The sequence below is a fragment of the Corylus avellana genome, chromosome ca3, assembly GCF_901000735.1.
Source record: "Corylus avellana chromosome ca3, CavTom2PMs-1.0".
Lineage (NCBI taxonomy): Eukaryota > Viridiplantae > Streptophyta > Magnoliopsida > Fagales > Betulaceae > Corylus > Corylus avellana.
Genome location: NC_081543.1, coordinates 31,384,147 through 31,401,534, shown reverse-complemented (window position 1 = coordinate 31,401,534; position 17,388 = coordinate 31,384,147). Strand labels below are relative to the sequence as shown.

At 34.3% G+C, this 17,388-nt stretch overlaps 2 protein-coding genes across 2 annotated transcripts; one reads left to right on the top strand and one right to left on the bottom strand.

Annotated features, from left to right (window-relative positions):
- The first annotated feature begins 5,982 nt into the window (after positions 1–5,982).
- Positions 5,983–11,747, top strand: LOC132176337 (polyadenylate-binding protein-interacting protein 11-like). The gene is made up of 11 exons (XM_059588515.1): positions 5,983–6,219; positions 6,337–6,786; positions 7,003–7,110; positions 7,215–7,259; positions 7,344–7,416; positions 7,513–7,625; positions 7,717–7,776; positions 7,867–7,914; positions 8,019–8,087; positions 11,046–11,107; positions 11,217–11,747. The coding sequence occupies exons 2-11, from the start codon at positions 6,364–6,366 to the stop codon at positions 11,272–11,274; spliced, it is 1,059 nt and encodes a 352-aa protein (XP_059444498.1). The 5' UTR covers positions 5,983–6,219; positions 6,337–6,363; the 3' UTR covers positions 11,275–11,747.
- Positions 11,748–12,227: 480 nt separating this feature from the next.
- On the bottom strand, positions 12,228–16,161 carry LOC132174846 (alcohol dehydrogenase-like 3). The gene is made up of 10 exons (XM_059586549.1): positions 15,975–16,161; positions 15,749–15,885; positions 15,612–15,661; positions 15,191–15,519; positions 13,568–13,650; positions 13,330–13,405; positions 13,178–13,239; positions 12,943–13,038; positions 12,690–12,851; positions 12,228–12,522 (listed from the first exon to the last, which is right to left on the bottom strand). The coding sequence occupies exons 1-10, from the start codon at positions 16,030–16,032 to the stop codon at positions 12,412–12,414; spliced, it is 1,164 nt and encodes a 387-aa protein (XP_059442532.1). The 5' UTR covers positions 16,033–16,161; the 3' UTR covers positions 12,228–12,411.
- Positions 16,162–17,388: the final 1,227 nt, after the last annotated feature.

The following is a 17,388-nucleotide window of genomic DNA, read 5'->3' as shown; positions in this document are numbered from 1 at the left end:
TCTTAATGCGGATAGTATTAATATTATTTACCCTAGCTTGAGACTGTCAGGACTAATGTTAGAATGATGACTTGTATTATCCTAAATATGACTTGACTTTTAAAATTATTATTGAATTTAAAATTATCATTATTAGAAGTTAATATATTGATTATGGGTGTTCAAACGCCGCATTTTCATAACTGCAACCGTCTAGGCGGTTATCGGTTATTTTATAACCGGTTAGCGGTTATTCAATCCAATAACCGCTTTTTGTTTAAATGGGCTTTTTAAGTGTTTTGGGCCTTTAATTTGCTATTTTTTTGTCATATTTTAAGAGTTTAAGGCCAAAATGTTCCAAAAAAGATGAAAAAAAACATAACTAAATAAATTCTAGCCAAAAAACATAGCCCAAATCCATTAATCCAAATTCAAATGAAAAAAATTAAAAAGACAAATCTCAAATCTGGATACATATTACAAAATACAAATCAAATGGAAGCAAAGCAAATATAAATATAATAAATATTGATATTTATTAATATATATTTATATTATTATATATAAATAAAGACGGTTATCGGTTATTACTGCATTTTCATACCCCTAAAACTGTTAACCGCAACTGCCCTAGTCTGTTAGCGGTTTTTAATAACCGACTTCCAAATTGGTTAGCAGTTATCGGTTATCGGTTATAATCACTTATCGGTTGGCAGGTATGTTATAACCAATCCGCTTGAACACCCATAATATTAATGATTTTAAAAGTCACATCACATTGTAATAACATTTTATGATTCATATATATATATATATAGAATTTCCCAATTGTCACATTTTTTCCGTATTTCACTATATCTTAACAATCCTAGAGAATTATGAATTGACACTATTAATATTCTTTTGACCTAATTTAAAAAGTAATGTTATAAGTCTTCTTAGAGTTCTCTTAGAGTTATCCAAAATGTGATATAACTTTTAAAATCACTAATAGATCAAAAGTCAATAAATCACATCTCAAATTTAACAGTGATTTTAAAAGTCACATCACATTTTGTATGACTCTAAAAGGACTTTAGGAAGACTTATAGCATTACTCTAATTTGAGATTAATTGTTGAATCTTTTCTTTATATCTTCATGTCTTAGAAATTGTTGAGAATCTTAATTCGGATAATATTAATATCCTTTAGACGGAACTTGAAATTATTGGTCACATCCTTTTGTTAACATGGTAATGGATTGAGATGTTTATAGGGTTTATTTTTGATCTCTCAAATTAAAACACAACACGTACGCATTTTCTTTTTCAAAAACTTCACAACTTTTTATATAAATATTTTAAGAGGGTGGCTACACGGCCCACACATCCTCTCGTTCTTCTTTCATTTTTCATCTTTTTAATTTTTTCGTAAGTAAGAACTCAACCTCACACATGAAAAAACAAGACAACGAGGTAAGAACTCAACCTCACACATGAAAAAATAAGGCATAGATGGAATTTGGGTTTTTGAGGGTGGCGTGCGGCGGCGGCGGTGACATAGTATAGTAAGAATTTTCTTTTTTATTTTTAAGAGAAAGAATAAAAAAAAAAAAAAAGGAGACGAGGTAAAATAGAGATTTTTTGTTGACGAGGGATATAAAAAGATAAAAATATGGTATTTTTATATCACTTGTTTTTTTTGGCTCAAACTGAGGTGTCATTCTCTTAATAGAGAGCATAATAACATAATAACAATAACATATTTAGAATAAAACATATCAAGCAAACAACCTTACTCAAACGAAGGCATCAAACATACAACTCTCAACTCTCAAGCATACAACCTTTCTTAAACTAAGGAAACTCACATATTCATAACATAAACCTTACATTTCCCATAAAATTCCTACCATAAATTTCATAAATCCTTTAATTTTGTTCTTTCTATCCTTCAAGAAAACATACTTTCATTTAAAGCATGTAAACACACATGGTCACATGGTTTCATCTTCATAAACATATTTAAACACGTAGAGCTCAGTATTATAAATGAAATCATCTCATTATATATGCATACATCATGCAACATATATATAAAATAATTTATGTGCTAGCTAGGTCAATAAGTTTATATTTACAACCTGTTGTTCTTTTATTAGTAACACCTTTTGAGCACATTTCCAAGCTTTTCTGCATTATGTTTTAATGTTAGCTCATAGTCCTAAGGTTTATTGAGCTTAACATAGATTCCAATGGACATATCAAAATATACTTATATTCTCAAAGAGAAATGCTATTTTTTTAATCTCAACTTAGATGGAAGATAGATACATACATGTCTCATTACCAAATTACAATATAGGGTACAACAAAAACATCCTAAGCTTGTCCACCCAAACATCAATGATTAGTTGATTAAATAATTATTTTATTTACATGAATTATTATTGAACATTAAGAAACATTAGAAATAACCCAAAACCCAAAACACTCATCAAAAGTCAAAACACAAATATATATATATATATATATATATATATATATATATATATATATATTCCCCTTTATATTACATTATAAAACTTAAAAAAAAAAAAAAAACTCAAAACACAATAATAAACATACCCAATATTGGTATGTTAGATTTTTATTTTATTTTGGTGTGGGGGTAATATATTACTTGTATTATGTATTGTTTTTGTCAAAATCATGCATTGCTTCATCTTGGAAGCAAACCCATATAATGTTCAATGTGCTTCTTCGATCTTCACTTGTATTATTTTATTTTTTTAATTGCTAGCTTCTTAACATTCCATTGGCACCTCATACGCAGCAAGATGGGAAATAACGCCATTATTGGTTGAGGAATCGAGGGCAACGAAAATGAAAACACATGAACAATTTTTTATCCAATATCATCATCTTCGTAATTGTAGGGTTTATCAACCATATTTAAATCATAAATTGCTGAGTTGCCTTTCACCCCAAAGTAAAAACTGCTTATTAATTATAAATATTTGCAAATTAAGAATACTTTCTTGTACTATTTCATGTTGTTGCTTGAATGATATATATATATACACCCTACTTTTTGCATTCATTCATATTGGTGAGATATTGGCTGACATGGTATTTGAAGTAGTTTTTTATGTCAATTATTTTTGAAAAAAGTCACTTAAAATATTCAACATCAACCGATATAAAATGAGTGTGAAACTCAGGCATGAAAAAATTGGCATGCAAATATTAGATACGAGTCCGTATATTAGGGTTTCAAGTCTTAAAATAGGTGAAATCGAGAGATCATATATATATATATATTTCGTTAAGATTTTGTTGTATTTGATCTCATGTCATTAAAAATCTAAATAATATGGTAACATATATCTCATATTAAATATGTGAAATAGAGAAGATCTTATGGAGTTAACCTTCTTGCCTTCCTCTCCACATATTTTGCTTACTTGGTTAATGTCCCAAAAATCAGCACCCTAAACAATGCCATTTTAGCCCAATTGGCAACATCTTCACAACTATTGCTGCGTGGCCATGAAACCAATATAAATCTTTCATTCTCATTAGTGACAACAATGGTGGACATCATTCAAGAACTAAATAGTCTCCCTTGTCCAACATCAATTTGTACGTGTGCAACAGTATCTACATGTCCTGTCCATTTCACATTAACTTTACGAGTAAATGCTAAGAAGACTCCTATTTTACTCCCCATTTTTTACTTTCTTATGCAGCATGTCACGTCAAATAAATAATTTGCCCTTATGTCTTGATGGGTGCCACCCTCACCCACCACATAAGGGGGTGGTTGGACCATGGCAACCAAATTTCATATAAAAAATTGTCACTACCACTCTTATAGCTTGGAAATAGTGTAACCATCCTCAAAGATCGAGCATTTTTCAAAGCTAAAGTGAAAGTGACATGTCATTTAATTTTTTGGGAGCTTGACGTGGCAATTGCCATGCTAGAGAGTATAAAAGATTGGAGTAAAATGAGAGTGTTCTTAAAATTTTCGTAACTTACAAACTCTAAGGCCCGAATAATGCAAACACATATTTTTGGGCATAGTAATCTTACCTAGACAAACCAATATGGTAATTTGAGAAGATAAATGCTAAATACTACACTCCATCTTATTTTGATTTTGTTGGGTTAATGTAGCAATGCCCGTTTATCCTTAATTTTTATTTTTTTTGGTAACAAAGATTGATCTACCCAGGGGCAGAACCGACCCTGCCTTTGAGGGGTCTTTGCCCCCACCAAATTTTAGAAATGGCACACAAAATTGAACATTTATTTTAAATTTTATGCATTTTTATGAAATGGACCTCCCAAAATCAATTTTTTTACCTCCAAAAATGCTAACGTTTTAGTTTAGTCTCCTCCTCTCCTCATATTATAGTTATGTTCTTAACATAAAGGTTGATTAACACTATTACATCAGTGTTTTTAAGAACTAGTTCAATCGACTGGGAATTACACCCTATGAAACAAAAATCATTAGCTTGAATTATCTTTCATTTTCTTTATGTCGACATGTAAAAAAAAAATACTGTAATATTATTTCAGTAAAATAAAATAGAAATATGATTTTTTACTTATTCCATTTTAGGAATCTGACATTGTCACTCAGCTTTTCAATTTGATTTTTTTTTTTTTTTTTAATCATAAAGGCATTCAACTGATTAGCAGATTATATCAATAAAATAGAATAAAAATGGGAAAGAAAAGCCAAAAGGCAGTGGCTGCCAAAAAAGTTGACTGCTGTGAATACGGCTCTTTTTGTTTCGGGCCACGTAGGTACCCGACACCCGACTGTTCAAAATCACGAAACATTGCCACTAGGCTCTAGCGCTAGGCTTCACGCTTCTACTCACGCTCGTGTCTATCCAAAACGGGTATGGGCTACCGGCTACGGATCTTACCAGTAGAATTCTTCATATTTAATTATTTTTTTTTAGGACAGAAATTTTTTTGAAAAAAATATATACCAAACTCATTTAAGTGTTTATAAGCATTTAAAACGCACAATAAATTTTTAATATCATTAATAATAATTTATTAACTTAGACTAACATTTTAAATATTTATAATAATTTATCACTATTTTAAATGGGTTGAAATATATTTCCTCCACACAAATTTAAAGGAAATTTTTGTCATTTTTTAATTAAATTATTTAAATCTTTAACTAAATTTGAGTTGAAGAACTGCATTTTTCTATTTTAGTTATTTATTTATTTTAAAACAATGTATATAAAAATTAACTTTTTAGTTATTCACTTTTTTTTTTCATTTAAAATATTATTTTTATTTACAAAGAAGAGAGAACAATATTTTTTTAATCATTATTGACATTGTTAAAATAATTAAAAATTTGTTGAGCTACAGCTACAATAGCATATCAACAAATCTTTAACTAGTTTGTTGAGCTAAATGTAAAATATTTTTTTTAAAAAATTTCGCTTAAGAATTAACTAAACTTGTTTTTTTTTTTAAAACTATTTTGTTGAGCCAGATAAATACTCTTACTATTCATGTGTATTCACGTTTATAAAGTTAGTTAGACGTAAACGACAATGCTTTTACTTGAATATTAGGGGTAATTTGGTTTTGTTTGTTAACATTTTTGTTTTTTTCTTCTCAAAACCAAAATATTAACAAACAATCTAAACATAAACACTACTAAAAATACAAAAATAAGTTTTACATTTATGTTTTAAAATTTTATTTTTAATAAAAAAACCTTCCCAAAACATATTAACTAACAAAATATTTATAGCAAAATTGGGAATAACTATAATAATTGAATGTCTTAGATCATTAATTATTAAAGAGTGATTTGCAAGAAAAATTTGATAATTAAAGAATATTTACGAGTTATAAATATTAAAATACTTTTAGATTTATTAATGAGTTAAAAACGATAATTAACATTTTGTTGAAAATTCTACCATCACCCAGAGCTTCCTCATCTACACACACATACATGCATACATGTAGATGTTGAAGGATAGTACATACCATCCTCCAAGTATAGTCTCTCTCTTTTTCTCTCTCTGTGTCTCTCTCAAAGCAAAGCAGTATCTGAGTCGAACAATCGTCGCCATTCTTAGGACGATGTGAAGCAGATCCACACCTCGATCCGAGGAACCTCTTCGGTCTCTCTCTCCCTCACACAATCACTCCGAAACCCAAAAACAAAACCTCCACAAAATATACAAAAACAAAAATCCCCAAGTAAGATTCGAGCTTTTAAAAGTTTTAAGCTTTGATTTTTTTGTTTTTGTTTTTCGAACACATTTCTGACTTATTTTTGTAATTTTGTAATTTGGGTTTTCTTCTTTATGATCAAAGATCAGAGAACTGTGTGTGAGTGAATCAATGGCTGTTGTTGAAAATGCTGGGCTGAGCGTGGGCTCGTCTAGCCGGAGCTTCGAGGCGGCGTCGCAGGAATCGGGTGGTGGGCCGTCATCCAACGGTCACGATCAGGCCAGGCACGGCCTCGTGCGACACCGTATCGACCCCCATCACGATCAGGGGCTGTACATTAAGACCCAGCAGAGCTTCGATGTGAAGATCGGGGCCCACCGATCCAACGGCGGTGATTCGTCGATGAATGGGGACGCCGGCGAGAGTTTCAACCGGGATATGAGGGAATTGCAGGACCTGTTCTCGAAGCTCAACCCCATGGCCGAGGAGTTTGTGCCTCCATCACTGGCTAACAATGGTGGGTTTTACGGTAACAGCTTGGTGATACACGGGAGCGACAGGAATGGCTTTGCTAACGGAAACAATGGCCGACGGGTATGTATGAGCTTGACCCTTTGTTTGGTGCTTGAGAAAATGAAGGACAAAGAGCCTAAAAATGATAGCTTTCTTGGAGTATTTGTTTTTTTGTAGCACGATAAGTTTGTGTTTGTGTTTAGTTGAGTTGAGGGTGTTGTTTTCTCAGGTTTTAATGTTAAGATTCTGGGTTTTAGCATTTATGTGTAGAGGTTTCTTGGTGCGTGTTTGTCTCAGAGGAAGAATTATAATCAAGGGAAACGGAGGTTGAACACAAGGACGAGTTTGGCTCAGCGAGAGGAATCAATTCGGAGGACTGTTTATGTGTCTGACATTGATCAACAGGTATAGAATCAATTCTTGGTTGCCATTGTTATCTGTCTTTGGTGGGTTTATGTTTGTGTGTGTGTCAGTGTGTTAGATTGATGTGTTGGTTGTTTGGGACATAGGTTACTGAAGAACAGCTTGCAGCTCTGTTTGTCAATTGTGGACAGGTAATGGATTTATTTTTCTACTAACGGTTTTCTGATAGGATGGTTGAAATGGTGGTCTTGAAGTATTTCTTTTTATGTGTGAAGGTTGTTGACTGCCGAATATGTGGTGACCCCAGTTCTGTGCTTCGTTTTGCTTTTGTTGAGTTTACTGATGAAGGTAATGTGAAGTTCTGTGGTGCATCGTTAAAGAGTTTCCAGCGTGGTAATGAAATTGTGATGGTCACTCGAATCAATTACTCTGTTGGTTATGCAGAAGGTGCAAGGGCTGCTTTACAACTGGCGGGGACGGTGCTTGGATTCTACCCCGTGAGAGTGCTGCCTTCTAAAACAGCTATTGCACCAGTTAATCCAACTTTTTTGCCAAGGGTGAGAGGGCTTAGCTATTTTAACTAATGCATTTTTCATTATCCATGGTTACATGAGTATGTGTTGATTTGATTAGTTCTTCGGATTTCAGACTGAAGATGAGCGTGAGATGTGTGCAAGAACTATCTATTGTACAAATATTGACAAGAAGGTGATTTTTCAGTAGTTTATCATTGAATGTGCCCCATGGTGTGGTCTGCAGAAACCCATATTACAAATTTGTACGGATTGTTTTATGCAGGTTTCTCAAGCTGATGTCAAACTCTTTTTTGAAACGGTCTGTGGAGAGGTTTGTGATTATCACTGTCGTGATTCTGAAACTTTTGTATATTCTCAACGTTTTGACCATCAGTTGTAAGGAATGCGTTAATGAGGACAACTTTTTTGATGCAGGTTTATCGCCTGAGGCTACTAGGGGACTATCACCATTCCACTCGTATTGCTTTTGTTGAGTTTGTGATGGTAATTGCCTCTTTTTCTTTATTAGTGCATGCTGGTTTTTTTCATTCCCATATGTTGTTTTTCCCCTAATCATTAAAAGCAATTGGAGCTTAAGCAAAGTGTTCGTAAAGAAATAGAGGCTTTTTAAATGACCAAATCTCCATTAGTCTGTAAACTGATTGTATACCACCACTGATAAACACCAGAATAAGCGATATTTACTGGTTCAAGAGCACCCCCCCAAGTAAAAGCTTCCATGGCTGGTTGGCCAAAATGAGAATCCCAAATTGCATGAGCAATGGGTCTTACATGTAAAGGGTCCTGTACCCATGTCTAGTTCTAGATCCTAACGCAGGGTAAATCCTCTCAATGGTTGAGGAAAATATCTCTGGTGGACGCGCGCGGGGGGGTGGGGGTGTTGGATTAGGAGATTAGATTGAGTTATACTTATCTCTGATGTGAGAGAGATTGTTCTGAGCTATGTGGATGAGAAAATCATCAGGACCGCTCTTGATAACATTGGTTGCTACTCACCTTGAATTAATCTTGATTATATTAGGATTGGAGTGAGAGTCAAACTATTTTCTGCAAGACTTGTGGTTGAGGTTGGATTATAATTTAGTGATAATAAGCTTTTCGTCTTGTTGGGAATGAATTGATAAATGTTTTTCATAAAACAGATCAAAATTCTTTCTTTTTATTATAGCAGCCAAGAATAATGTTTATCAACGATAGTATTTGTGGATTACGCATCTTATTTAGTGGTATACCGTTTATCAACAATAGTAAAATCAAGGTATAATAGAAATTGGTGATTAACTATTTTTATTTTTATTTAGTTTGTATTGTTTGTCCTAAAAAAATGCATGTCTGTAGTCCATACTGGTAATTTCTGTTTTAGGAAGGTTCAACAGTCATGTATCTTTAAGGGTAAACTCTTAACTCTTAATTGAGATGATCTTATTATTCTAAGCTTTGAACATGTTGTAGGATGGGTAGATTGTTCTCTAGAAGGTAGGAAGATAAGTATATAATATTCTACCTACTCACAGTTTTAGTATATAATTTGTGCTATTTTCTACTTAGAGCACTAGTAGTAGATGTCCTATATGCCATTCCCTTATGTTTAGGGAAAATTAAAAAAAAAACCACAAAAACCTACTCATATCAGATTCCGTACATTTAACAAATCCTCAAGGGTTGCTACAGTGTTTCCCAATGTATAGGGAACCAAAAGTGGTTCCCAATACATTATTTTAATATAAACATTTCTCTTTCCTCTCTCCTCTTTTATCCTTTTGTCTTTAATTGGGGATTGTGTTGGGATTTTGTGAAAAAAAAGTGAAGGTAGGTAGAAAACTTGTATTTTGTAAAGAAATAATATTTTAATAGTATAGGGAAAGGTAAAGGAAGTTATTGTAAAATACATTTTTATAGAGAAGTAAAAAGTAGTTTTGTGCCCTAAACTTAGGAAAAGTCAAAGAGAAGTTGATGCTAGTGCTCTTAGATGTTAAATGATATGGCTTTCCTTTGTATCTTTAGAGGAACATTTTGTTCTAGTTGGTGTGAAGATTCTAAAGGATGTTGTGGGAATGCATTCATAGTTCTGTTTGCACCAATATTTTTTCTTGCCAAAACATTATTGGCTGTAAGTTTGTCAGGTGATAAATAATTTTCGCGATTAATATCATGGAAAAGTAAAATGGTGGTTTCCACTCCTAAGTGGGGTAAAACTATGGGTTGCTTTGTGCGTCATGAAAATTATATGAGCTTTATGGCAATTATAGTGGGGAATAAATTCGGACCAAGATACGAGTAATCGAATTTGATAAATTAGGTGGACTGACACTAAAAATTAATTGGTGCTATCAGTCCAGAATTGTGGTAAGCTGAAGGTAAAATGAAATGGTGCGTGCAATATTGAAGTATCTTAATCATTTGTTGGTGCACAAACAACATACTTTGGCCTACATATTCACTTAGTTTTCATCCATGTGTTGGCAAGATATAATCCACTTTGGCTACAATAAATTCAATGGCGTGCATATTCTCTGCCTTGCTTATTAGCTTACTTTGTTTACCTCAAAACATTACTGCCCTCATGGTATGCAATTTGGATAGTGTGATCCCTCTTGTGGTCCCAAGCACACTAGACACTAGTGGCACAATTCTTTAAATAGACATTATATGTTATTGACCTAAAAGAATGCCATATTTCTTAACTTGAGCAAGAGCAAGCTCATTAACCGTACTATTTTCTGTCTGTTCTTAACCTGGATTATCAAGTCTGTTTCTGATATTTACAAGGCAAATATGACCTGTTGCACTGAGTATAGTTGGTTTCCCTATTTCTGCTTATTTTATACCTTTTAATCTGAGATGATACTTTTGCCCTTAGCTTTTGGACCATATGATTTCTCCCCTACCCATAAATAAAGGGCGAAGGATAATAAGGTCAGAGGTTGAATCCCATTTAGGAGTTTTGATTTATATTTAAAAGGGTCATTACCCAATCTGGTCCCACTTAATGCGGGGATCTTGGGAGTGATATATTCCTATGAGAGAATATATTTTAAAAATTACAATATAAAAACATAGTCCCATGTTTGCATTGATATGTGCATGTGTGTTATCTTTGGCGTACTATTGGTATAATATAATGATTTGCTATTGACCAGAACTAAAGTGGTAAGGATCACATGCACAAGTCATGTTGTTCATTGTTTTTGTGACTGCCTGCCTTCTATCGCTAATGACCATAAAATTGATTATTTAAGTGGGTTTTAAGTCGCATGCAATATTTAGTCTCAATTTGCCTTGATCTGTATATTGATTTTTGCAATGTAATCAACCGAGCTCCGGATGATATTTAAACAATTCAATGACTTTCTTGAGGAAGACCTCTCAATTTGCCTTGACCTCTATATTGATTGTTGCAATGTATGGAATTATAGATGTAATATATTATTCTGCCTGCAGGCTGAAAGTGCAATTGCTGCTCTCAACTGTAGCGGTGTGGTTCTGGGTTCTTCGCCAATAAGGTCTGATTGCTTGCTCTTTCATTCCCCACCTTTTTTCATTTTAAAACTTCTGCAGTATAATGATTTGGCTTTCTTTATCTAATTGATTTTTGGTGTTGTGTAAATCCAGGGTAAGCCCGTCAAAGACACCTGTCCGCCCTCGTGCTCCTCGTCTTCCCATGCATTGAACATCTTTGGCACCCCAGACTGATTCAACATTGCAGTTTATATATATATTTAACCACACACACACACAAACCATGTAAAGATGCTTTCCATCTCTGGTTGGTCTATTTAGTATGTATACTTGTCCTCTGCTTCAATGCCGTGCGATCTTTTGTTATCATGGGGATTATGTTTTGTTTGTCCTAGCATCCTAGCATATAGAGTTGGACAGAACCTCCGAGGCTTTGGGAGATTTAATGTATACCGCTCATTGATATGGATTGGGATTTTCCCTAGATCAAACCCTATACAGAAGTTTCTGACTCATGACGATCCTATTAATAGTCTCTTTGTGACACTAACAAAGTGGTGTTTTCACCGATTAGGTGTTTCAAAAATACCTTGCCAGTTATATATGGCTGGCTTCTTGTGCACATGCAAAGTTGTGTTTTCTCTCTTATTCTTAATTCTGATTGTTTTATGAGGATCTTTGTCACCCTGCTTTATGTTGCTTTAAACTGATGGCTTGATTATGTCTATGAACTATTGCTTGTGCTAACCATTTATATTATGTATCAAGTAGTCTTAAATTACTTTACTGATCTGAATGGTATGCAAGCTGGGGACTTGCTGTTAATTGTGTCTTCAGGACATAGACTTGCCAAATTTTGAGTAGTTGGACTAGAGGTGGTAATTTGTGTTGGCGTGTCAAGTTTGTGTTGTGTTGAGTCATGAATATGAGATTACATAGGTTAATCATAACTCACTTATTTAAGTAAAGGGGTTAGACCTTTAAACCATGACTTGTTAATTTTGTGTTGGGTTTGTGAGTCATTTTAAAAATTGTCAGCTCTAATTGTCGCTTGTCGAGTTTAGATTATGTTGAAACATGTTTATAAGATTGTATAAGTCAATTTTAACAGTCATAGTTAAGTTTATGTTGAGTTTGAGTACTTGGAAAGTAACAAAAATAGCCAGCATAGAATGATATGATTAATTCAAAATACAATAAGGAAATAAGGAGGGTACTGTAAAATAGTACATCCAAATGATATTATTAAAGACTCGAAATATGGTCTATTTGGAGTAGTAATGTAGAATAGGCACGCCTGTAAATTCCCTCTGATTGCCCTTTATGTCAGCCTGCAAGAAAGGCTAGCTTAAAGGTGTAGAAGGCATCTCAATGACTTCCCATCCACGAGCAGCCGAAATGCCTCGTTTATCTTCTCAAATGGAAGCTCGTGCGTAATAAACTCGTCTAAATTCACCACCTGAAAATAACCGAAATGGCACAAACGTGAGGGTGATGGTTTAGAAATGGGAACTATCTTTATTAATGGCCCGTCTATTTGGCCCCCGAGATATTTTAAAACTGCACATTTTGAAATTGCTTAACCAAGCGGACGTTAAAATTGAGAGAGTATTTAGAGTAACCGACCCCGTTCATGCATTCTTTGGCAAAATGAGGCAGTTGGGACTTCCCTTTGAAGCCTCCGAAGACAGAACCGATTATCATGCGACCATTGAACAATTCCATTGGATGGAGAGGAAGAAGTCTTGGGGTTTGATGAATTCCCAATATCACACACAATCCCCATCCCTGCTCATCAATAGACCAATGTTTTTTCAGAATAAGACAGCTTTGAAAAAGACCAAAAAAAAAACAAAAAACAAAGTAGAATTCAATGTACCTCATGTGTTGACGAGAATGCCTCCCTTAGAACGTCCAAGTTGCCTGCGCACTCAAAGCTATAATCCACGCCTCCTCCTGTCATTTCCCTAATAATCTGCCACCCCCACCCCACCCCCACAAGCCAACATATGTCATCTTTGAAGTCTACTCTCTCTCTTTTGTTCTTTTGTCGAGAAATTTCTAACCCAATTTTATCCCCTAATTTAATTTGTGATTATAGTAAATTCACTAACCTCATTCACCGGCTTCTTGATTTCACTTGGATTTACAGTGTCCGTGATTCCCATCACTCGACCTGTCACGAACACACACAAATGTAAACAAAAACATCATATTCGGTCGGCGCTGACCCTAAATAAAATAAAAGTAAGAAAGCATTAAATACCTTTTATGAATTTGTTGGGGTTGATATCAACACCAATTATTCTCGATGCTCCTCGTGCCCGTGCCCCCTCAGCAACCTGGATAAACATCATTCTTGTTTCTTCATTCGCGTTGAAGGACACACACATCTCATATTTAATGTCGGAGTTGTTAAAAAGTTTTGGAGGGATTTCAAGCAAAATTTACAGTCCAAAATTTACTTGTGTAAATTTCTATTGAAGTGAATAAGTTGTACTTACAGCGAGCCCCACAGCACCCAAACCAAAAATTGCCACGGTTGAGCCGGCTTTGACATTGGCACTGTTCCATGCAGCTCCAACTCCTTTGATCAGGTGGCCATGATTTTCAGATGCACAATCACAGCGAAAGTGAGAGATATCAGATATCAAAGCACAAGGGTGAAGGGACCAAACTTCTGGTTTGTAAGCCTACCGACAGGGAAACCATTAATGCAGGTCCCCCAGGAGCTGACCGAGGTCTTGTACTATTTTCAAAGCACAAGGGACCCATAGAATATCTTTCAAGATGGTGCCATTTGGGTACCAATCCTGCATTCTTTCAACCTCACTACCACGTTGGATACAATAATACATATCCCAGATCTGTAGTAATTTGACGTTCGGTCGGCTAGCAAGTACGATATTAAATGTGAAAGAGTTTTTATGAGACCCGCGTGTTTTAACAATGAACAGGTTGTTTAAAATTTTTTTACTTTATGATATTTGCTATTCGAATTGCTAAAAATCTGAACAATTTCGCTGAAGATCTCTATCTCAATTATACCTATTATAAATCTTATCTAAGATTTTATCATATTTTAAGCATAAAAAAAAATATTTATAAACCAAAATTAGAGTGATTTAATGTAAAAACAATCATTAGTTTTTTTTTTTTTAATCGATTTATAAAAATTATTTTAGAAATTCAAGAATATCTTGAACCTAAAAGTGATCGCGTGAAAGGATGCACTTGGACAAGTTGACCCTGAGATGCAGGACCTATTGACAGGAGCAAGCTGCCAAGTTTGAACTTTGAATTGCATTTAAAAGGCTTTTATAAATGGTGAATGTTTACGAAATTAACGGATAAGATTGAAAGATCTTATTTTTATAATTAAATAAGTTAAGATTTTTTTATATAGTCTTATACACATATATTAAGACGCCGCATAAGAGTTGAGAATTTTTTAGACGAATAACAGAATTTAAGAGTAAAAATACGAATTAGCAATATTCGCATCTACATAGTAAGGCTATCACTTTAGGTATTTATATTTGCGCGGTTATTACAGATATATCTATTAGTATATTTGAAAAAATAATAATAATAAAATAAAGAACATTTAAGTGCATTCAATGAAAACAAATCAATAGAGTTTTATAGCTTAGGCAATTAAATCAAAACAAATTAAGAGAGTTTTATAGCACAGAAATCCAACTATACTACAAACCCAACAAATATATCAAAAATGAATTACAAATCCAGCAAATAATAAATAAAAAAATTCCAAAATTCAAACATTAAATTTTTTTTTCTTCCAAAACTAAAAACATAAATATATATTATATATAAAGAGAATGCATATGTAGTTATTAACGCAACTACATACCCTAAAACAATTATTCGCAGCCAAATTGATAATAGTTTTTGTGAATAGGGAATAGGTATGGATAGCAAGATGCAGACAATTATTATTATTTTAGAAGTTTTTAACGGCAAATTTAATGTGAGTCCTACACAAAATTAATAAATTATTGTTCAAAGTCATCTCATTTAATTAAATTATAAACCCCACACGCGAACAAAAATAAAAAAAAAAAAAAAAAAGAAAAAAAAAGAAAGAGGCGGTTGTTAGTTCTTACCGGTAGAAACACCGCAGCTGAGCAATGTCATCTTCTTGAGGGAAGCCTGAGAGTCAATCTTGACGACGCAGGCGGATTCGAGCACGGTGTACTCGCTGAAAGTGGAGGTGTTGAGAAAATGGAAGATGGGCTTCCCTTCTTTACTGGAGAACCGACTCTTCCCGTCGCTCACCATCACCGTCTTGAAGGGGTTCACCCCAGATCTCTCGCACATATTAGTTTTCTCGCACTTGCAGTATACGCAGTCTCCACACTCTCCATTGAAGATTGGCACCACATGGTCCCCTGCTTCCATGTCCGTCACACCTTCACCCACGCTCTCAACAATCCTGTATCGATCGACGACGAAACTCGATCGTGAAAAACCTCAAAAACTTATAGCTAGTAATGCAACAAATGTATCAAACATATTGATTGTTACCCGGAAGCTTCATGCCCCAGAATTCGTGGGTATGCTCTCTGTGCTTCATTCTTCAACAAAAATCAAACAAAATTGTGGGGTCATATACAGAGTAATGGCGAATAATTAAGTTTTCGAATGTTCTGATATATATATACCTCGCCTTGCCAAGCGCTGAGATCAGTGTGACAGATGGAGGTGAAGAGGATCTTGATCCGCACCTCCATGTTTTGAGGGGGATCGACACGTACATCTTCCACCACAAAAGGCTCTCCCGGGCCATGTACAACAGCAGCTTCACCACCACCACCGCCATGGAGAAGCAGACATTATTAGTAGACTGTAGACAAGAAAAACATGATGGCAGCTGAAAAAACCTCTTACCTCTGCAAGAGATGACCTTCCCGGCAGTCTTTGCAGATCCTCCATGCCCGTTTTCCATCTTCTGCTGTGTGCCTTGGAAATCGATCCTTGTTTTTTTGATAGTATTAGGAAATTGTTCAGCGGGTAGCTATGGTTAATTTATGCGATGATTCTTGTGATGACCTTTCTTGTATTCGACACTATATGATCTTGACTCCCAATTTAATATTATATATATTAATGATTTAGGCAACAAGCTAGCCACGAGAATGAGGGCCACTTGTGTGCTTCTTTCTACTTGTCGCATAGGGCATGGACCGTGTCGCCTTTTTAGTGTTTTACTTGGAAAATTAACTTCAACATGAATGTACGTCGTGGTGGCCGGAAATTAATTTAAGACGAAATTACCAAACAACCACGTGTTACTTCGGGAACGATGAAATAATACGTATATTTTCCTCTAACTATTAATTATGTTCTACTGTCTTTCTTAATCTACTAAAAATTATTATTTACAGATCAGATTGGAAACAAACAAGAGAACAAAATTAACAATACAAAAGAAACAGCAAATACACCTGCCAATTAAGGAGAAACTTTTCCATGTGGGAAAGTTGATAATTGAATTGGTGGTAGCGGCCTAGCGTACTGAGTTATGTTGTGTGTATGAGATTACTATTAATTTGTTTTCATGTTGTGATTCTTTTATAAACCCATTTAATGGGTTGATTTGTATATATCCAGACCAAAATAATCAATTAATACTCACTTTTAATTTCCTGCAAATGTTTGTGAGTAATGAGTATATATGCAGCACAGGGGTAGGTCTGATATAAGTAGTGATGGCAAGGGTAAATCCGTACTCCCAGCATGAATTAATGGATTAAAAAAAGGGTAATGATAACAACCGGTTGATTGACTTTATTTTCTATAATTTTCCTTCTCCGACTCTGTCACTTTCCTGAGAAACCCATAGAAAGAGAAGGTGTGACCCATTCAATACGTTTTAACAATCTTGTTTAGAAAGAAAGATAATCCGACTTCCATTTCAAGGGGCACATACATGTACGCAATTAATACCAGCGGTTGGTTCCCAATTATTATTGAATTTAAATACAAAGCTTAATTACTAACAAGTTGCAGCAATATCATGATATAATAAACCCTGTAACTAGTCGGCCAATGCTGCACAGTTCACATGACTCAATCAAATTACATTCTTATACTTTTATTTTCCTCACAAAATTGATGTGACCGTACCAAATTGACATTGTTTGCGTGGTAAACTGTTTGGTTTGAATGTGCACCCCTATTGAATTTTTGTTCCATTGACCATTGTAACCCATCTTCTTTTTAATACAATGGAATGTATTTAAAAAAAAAAAGAAAAGAAAGCCTGAACAAGATTAAACCCCTAATCTCAAATCAATCTAAA

What these genes read in the sequence shown, in the direction of transcription:
- LOC132176337 (XM_059588515.1), top strand. Translation starts at nt 6,364, where the DNA reads ATGGCTGTTGTTGAAAATGCTGGGCTGAGCGTGGGCTCGTCTAGCCGG. An exon ending in ATCCAACTTTTTTGCCAAGG is followed by an intron (nt 7,626 to 7,716) that starts GTGAGAGGGCTT and finishes TTCGGATTTCAG; the next exon opens with ACTGAAGATGAGCGTGAGAT. An exon ending in CTGGGTTCTTCGCCAATAAG is followed by an intron (nt 11,108 to 11,216) that starts GTCTGATTGCTT and finishes GTGTAAATCCAG; the next exon opens with GGTAAGCCCGTCAAAGACAC.
- LOC132174846 (XM_059586549.1), bottom strand. Translation starts at nt 16,032, where the DNA reads ATGGAAAACGGGCATGGAGGATCTGCAAAGACTGCCGGGAAGGTCATC. An exon ending in CTGGGGCATGAAGCTTCCGG is followed by an intron (nt 15,520 to 15,611) that starts GTAACAATCAAT and finishes CGATCGATACAG; the next exon opens with GATTGTTGAGAGCGTGGGTG. An exon ending in TCAAGAAGCCGGTGAATGAG is followed by an intron (nt 13,039 to 13,177) that starts GTTAGTGAATTT and finishes TGGGGGTGGCAG; the next exon opens with ATTATTAGGGAAATGACAGG.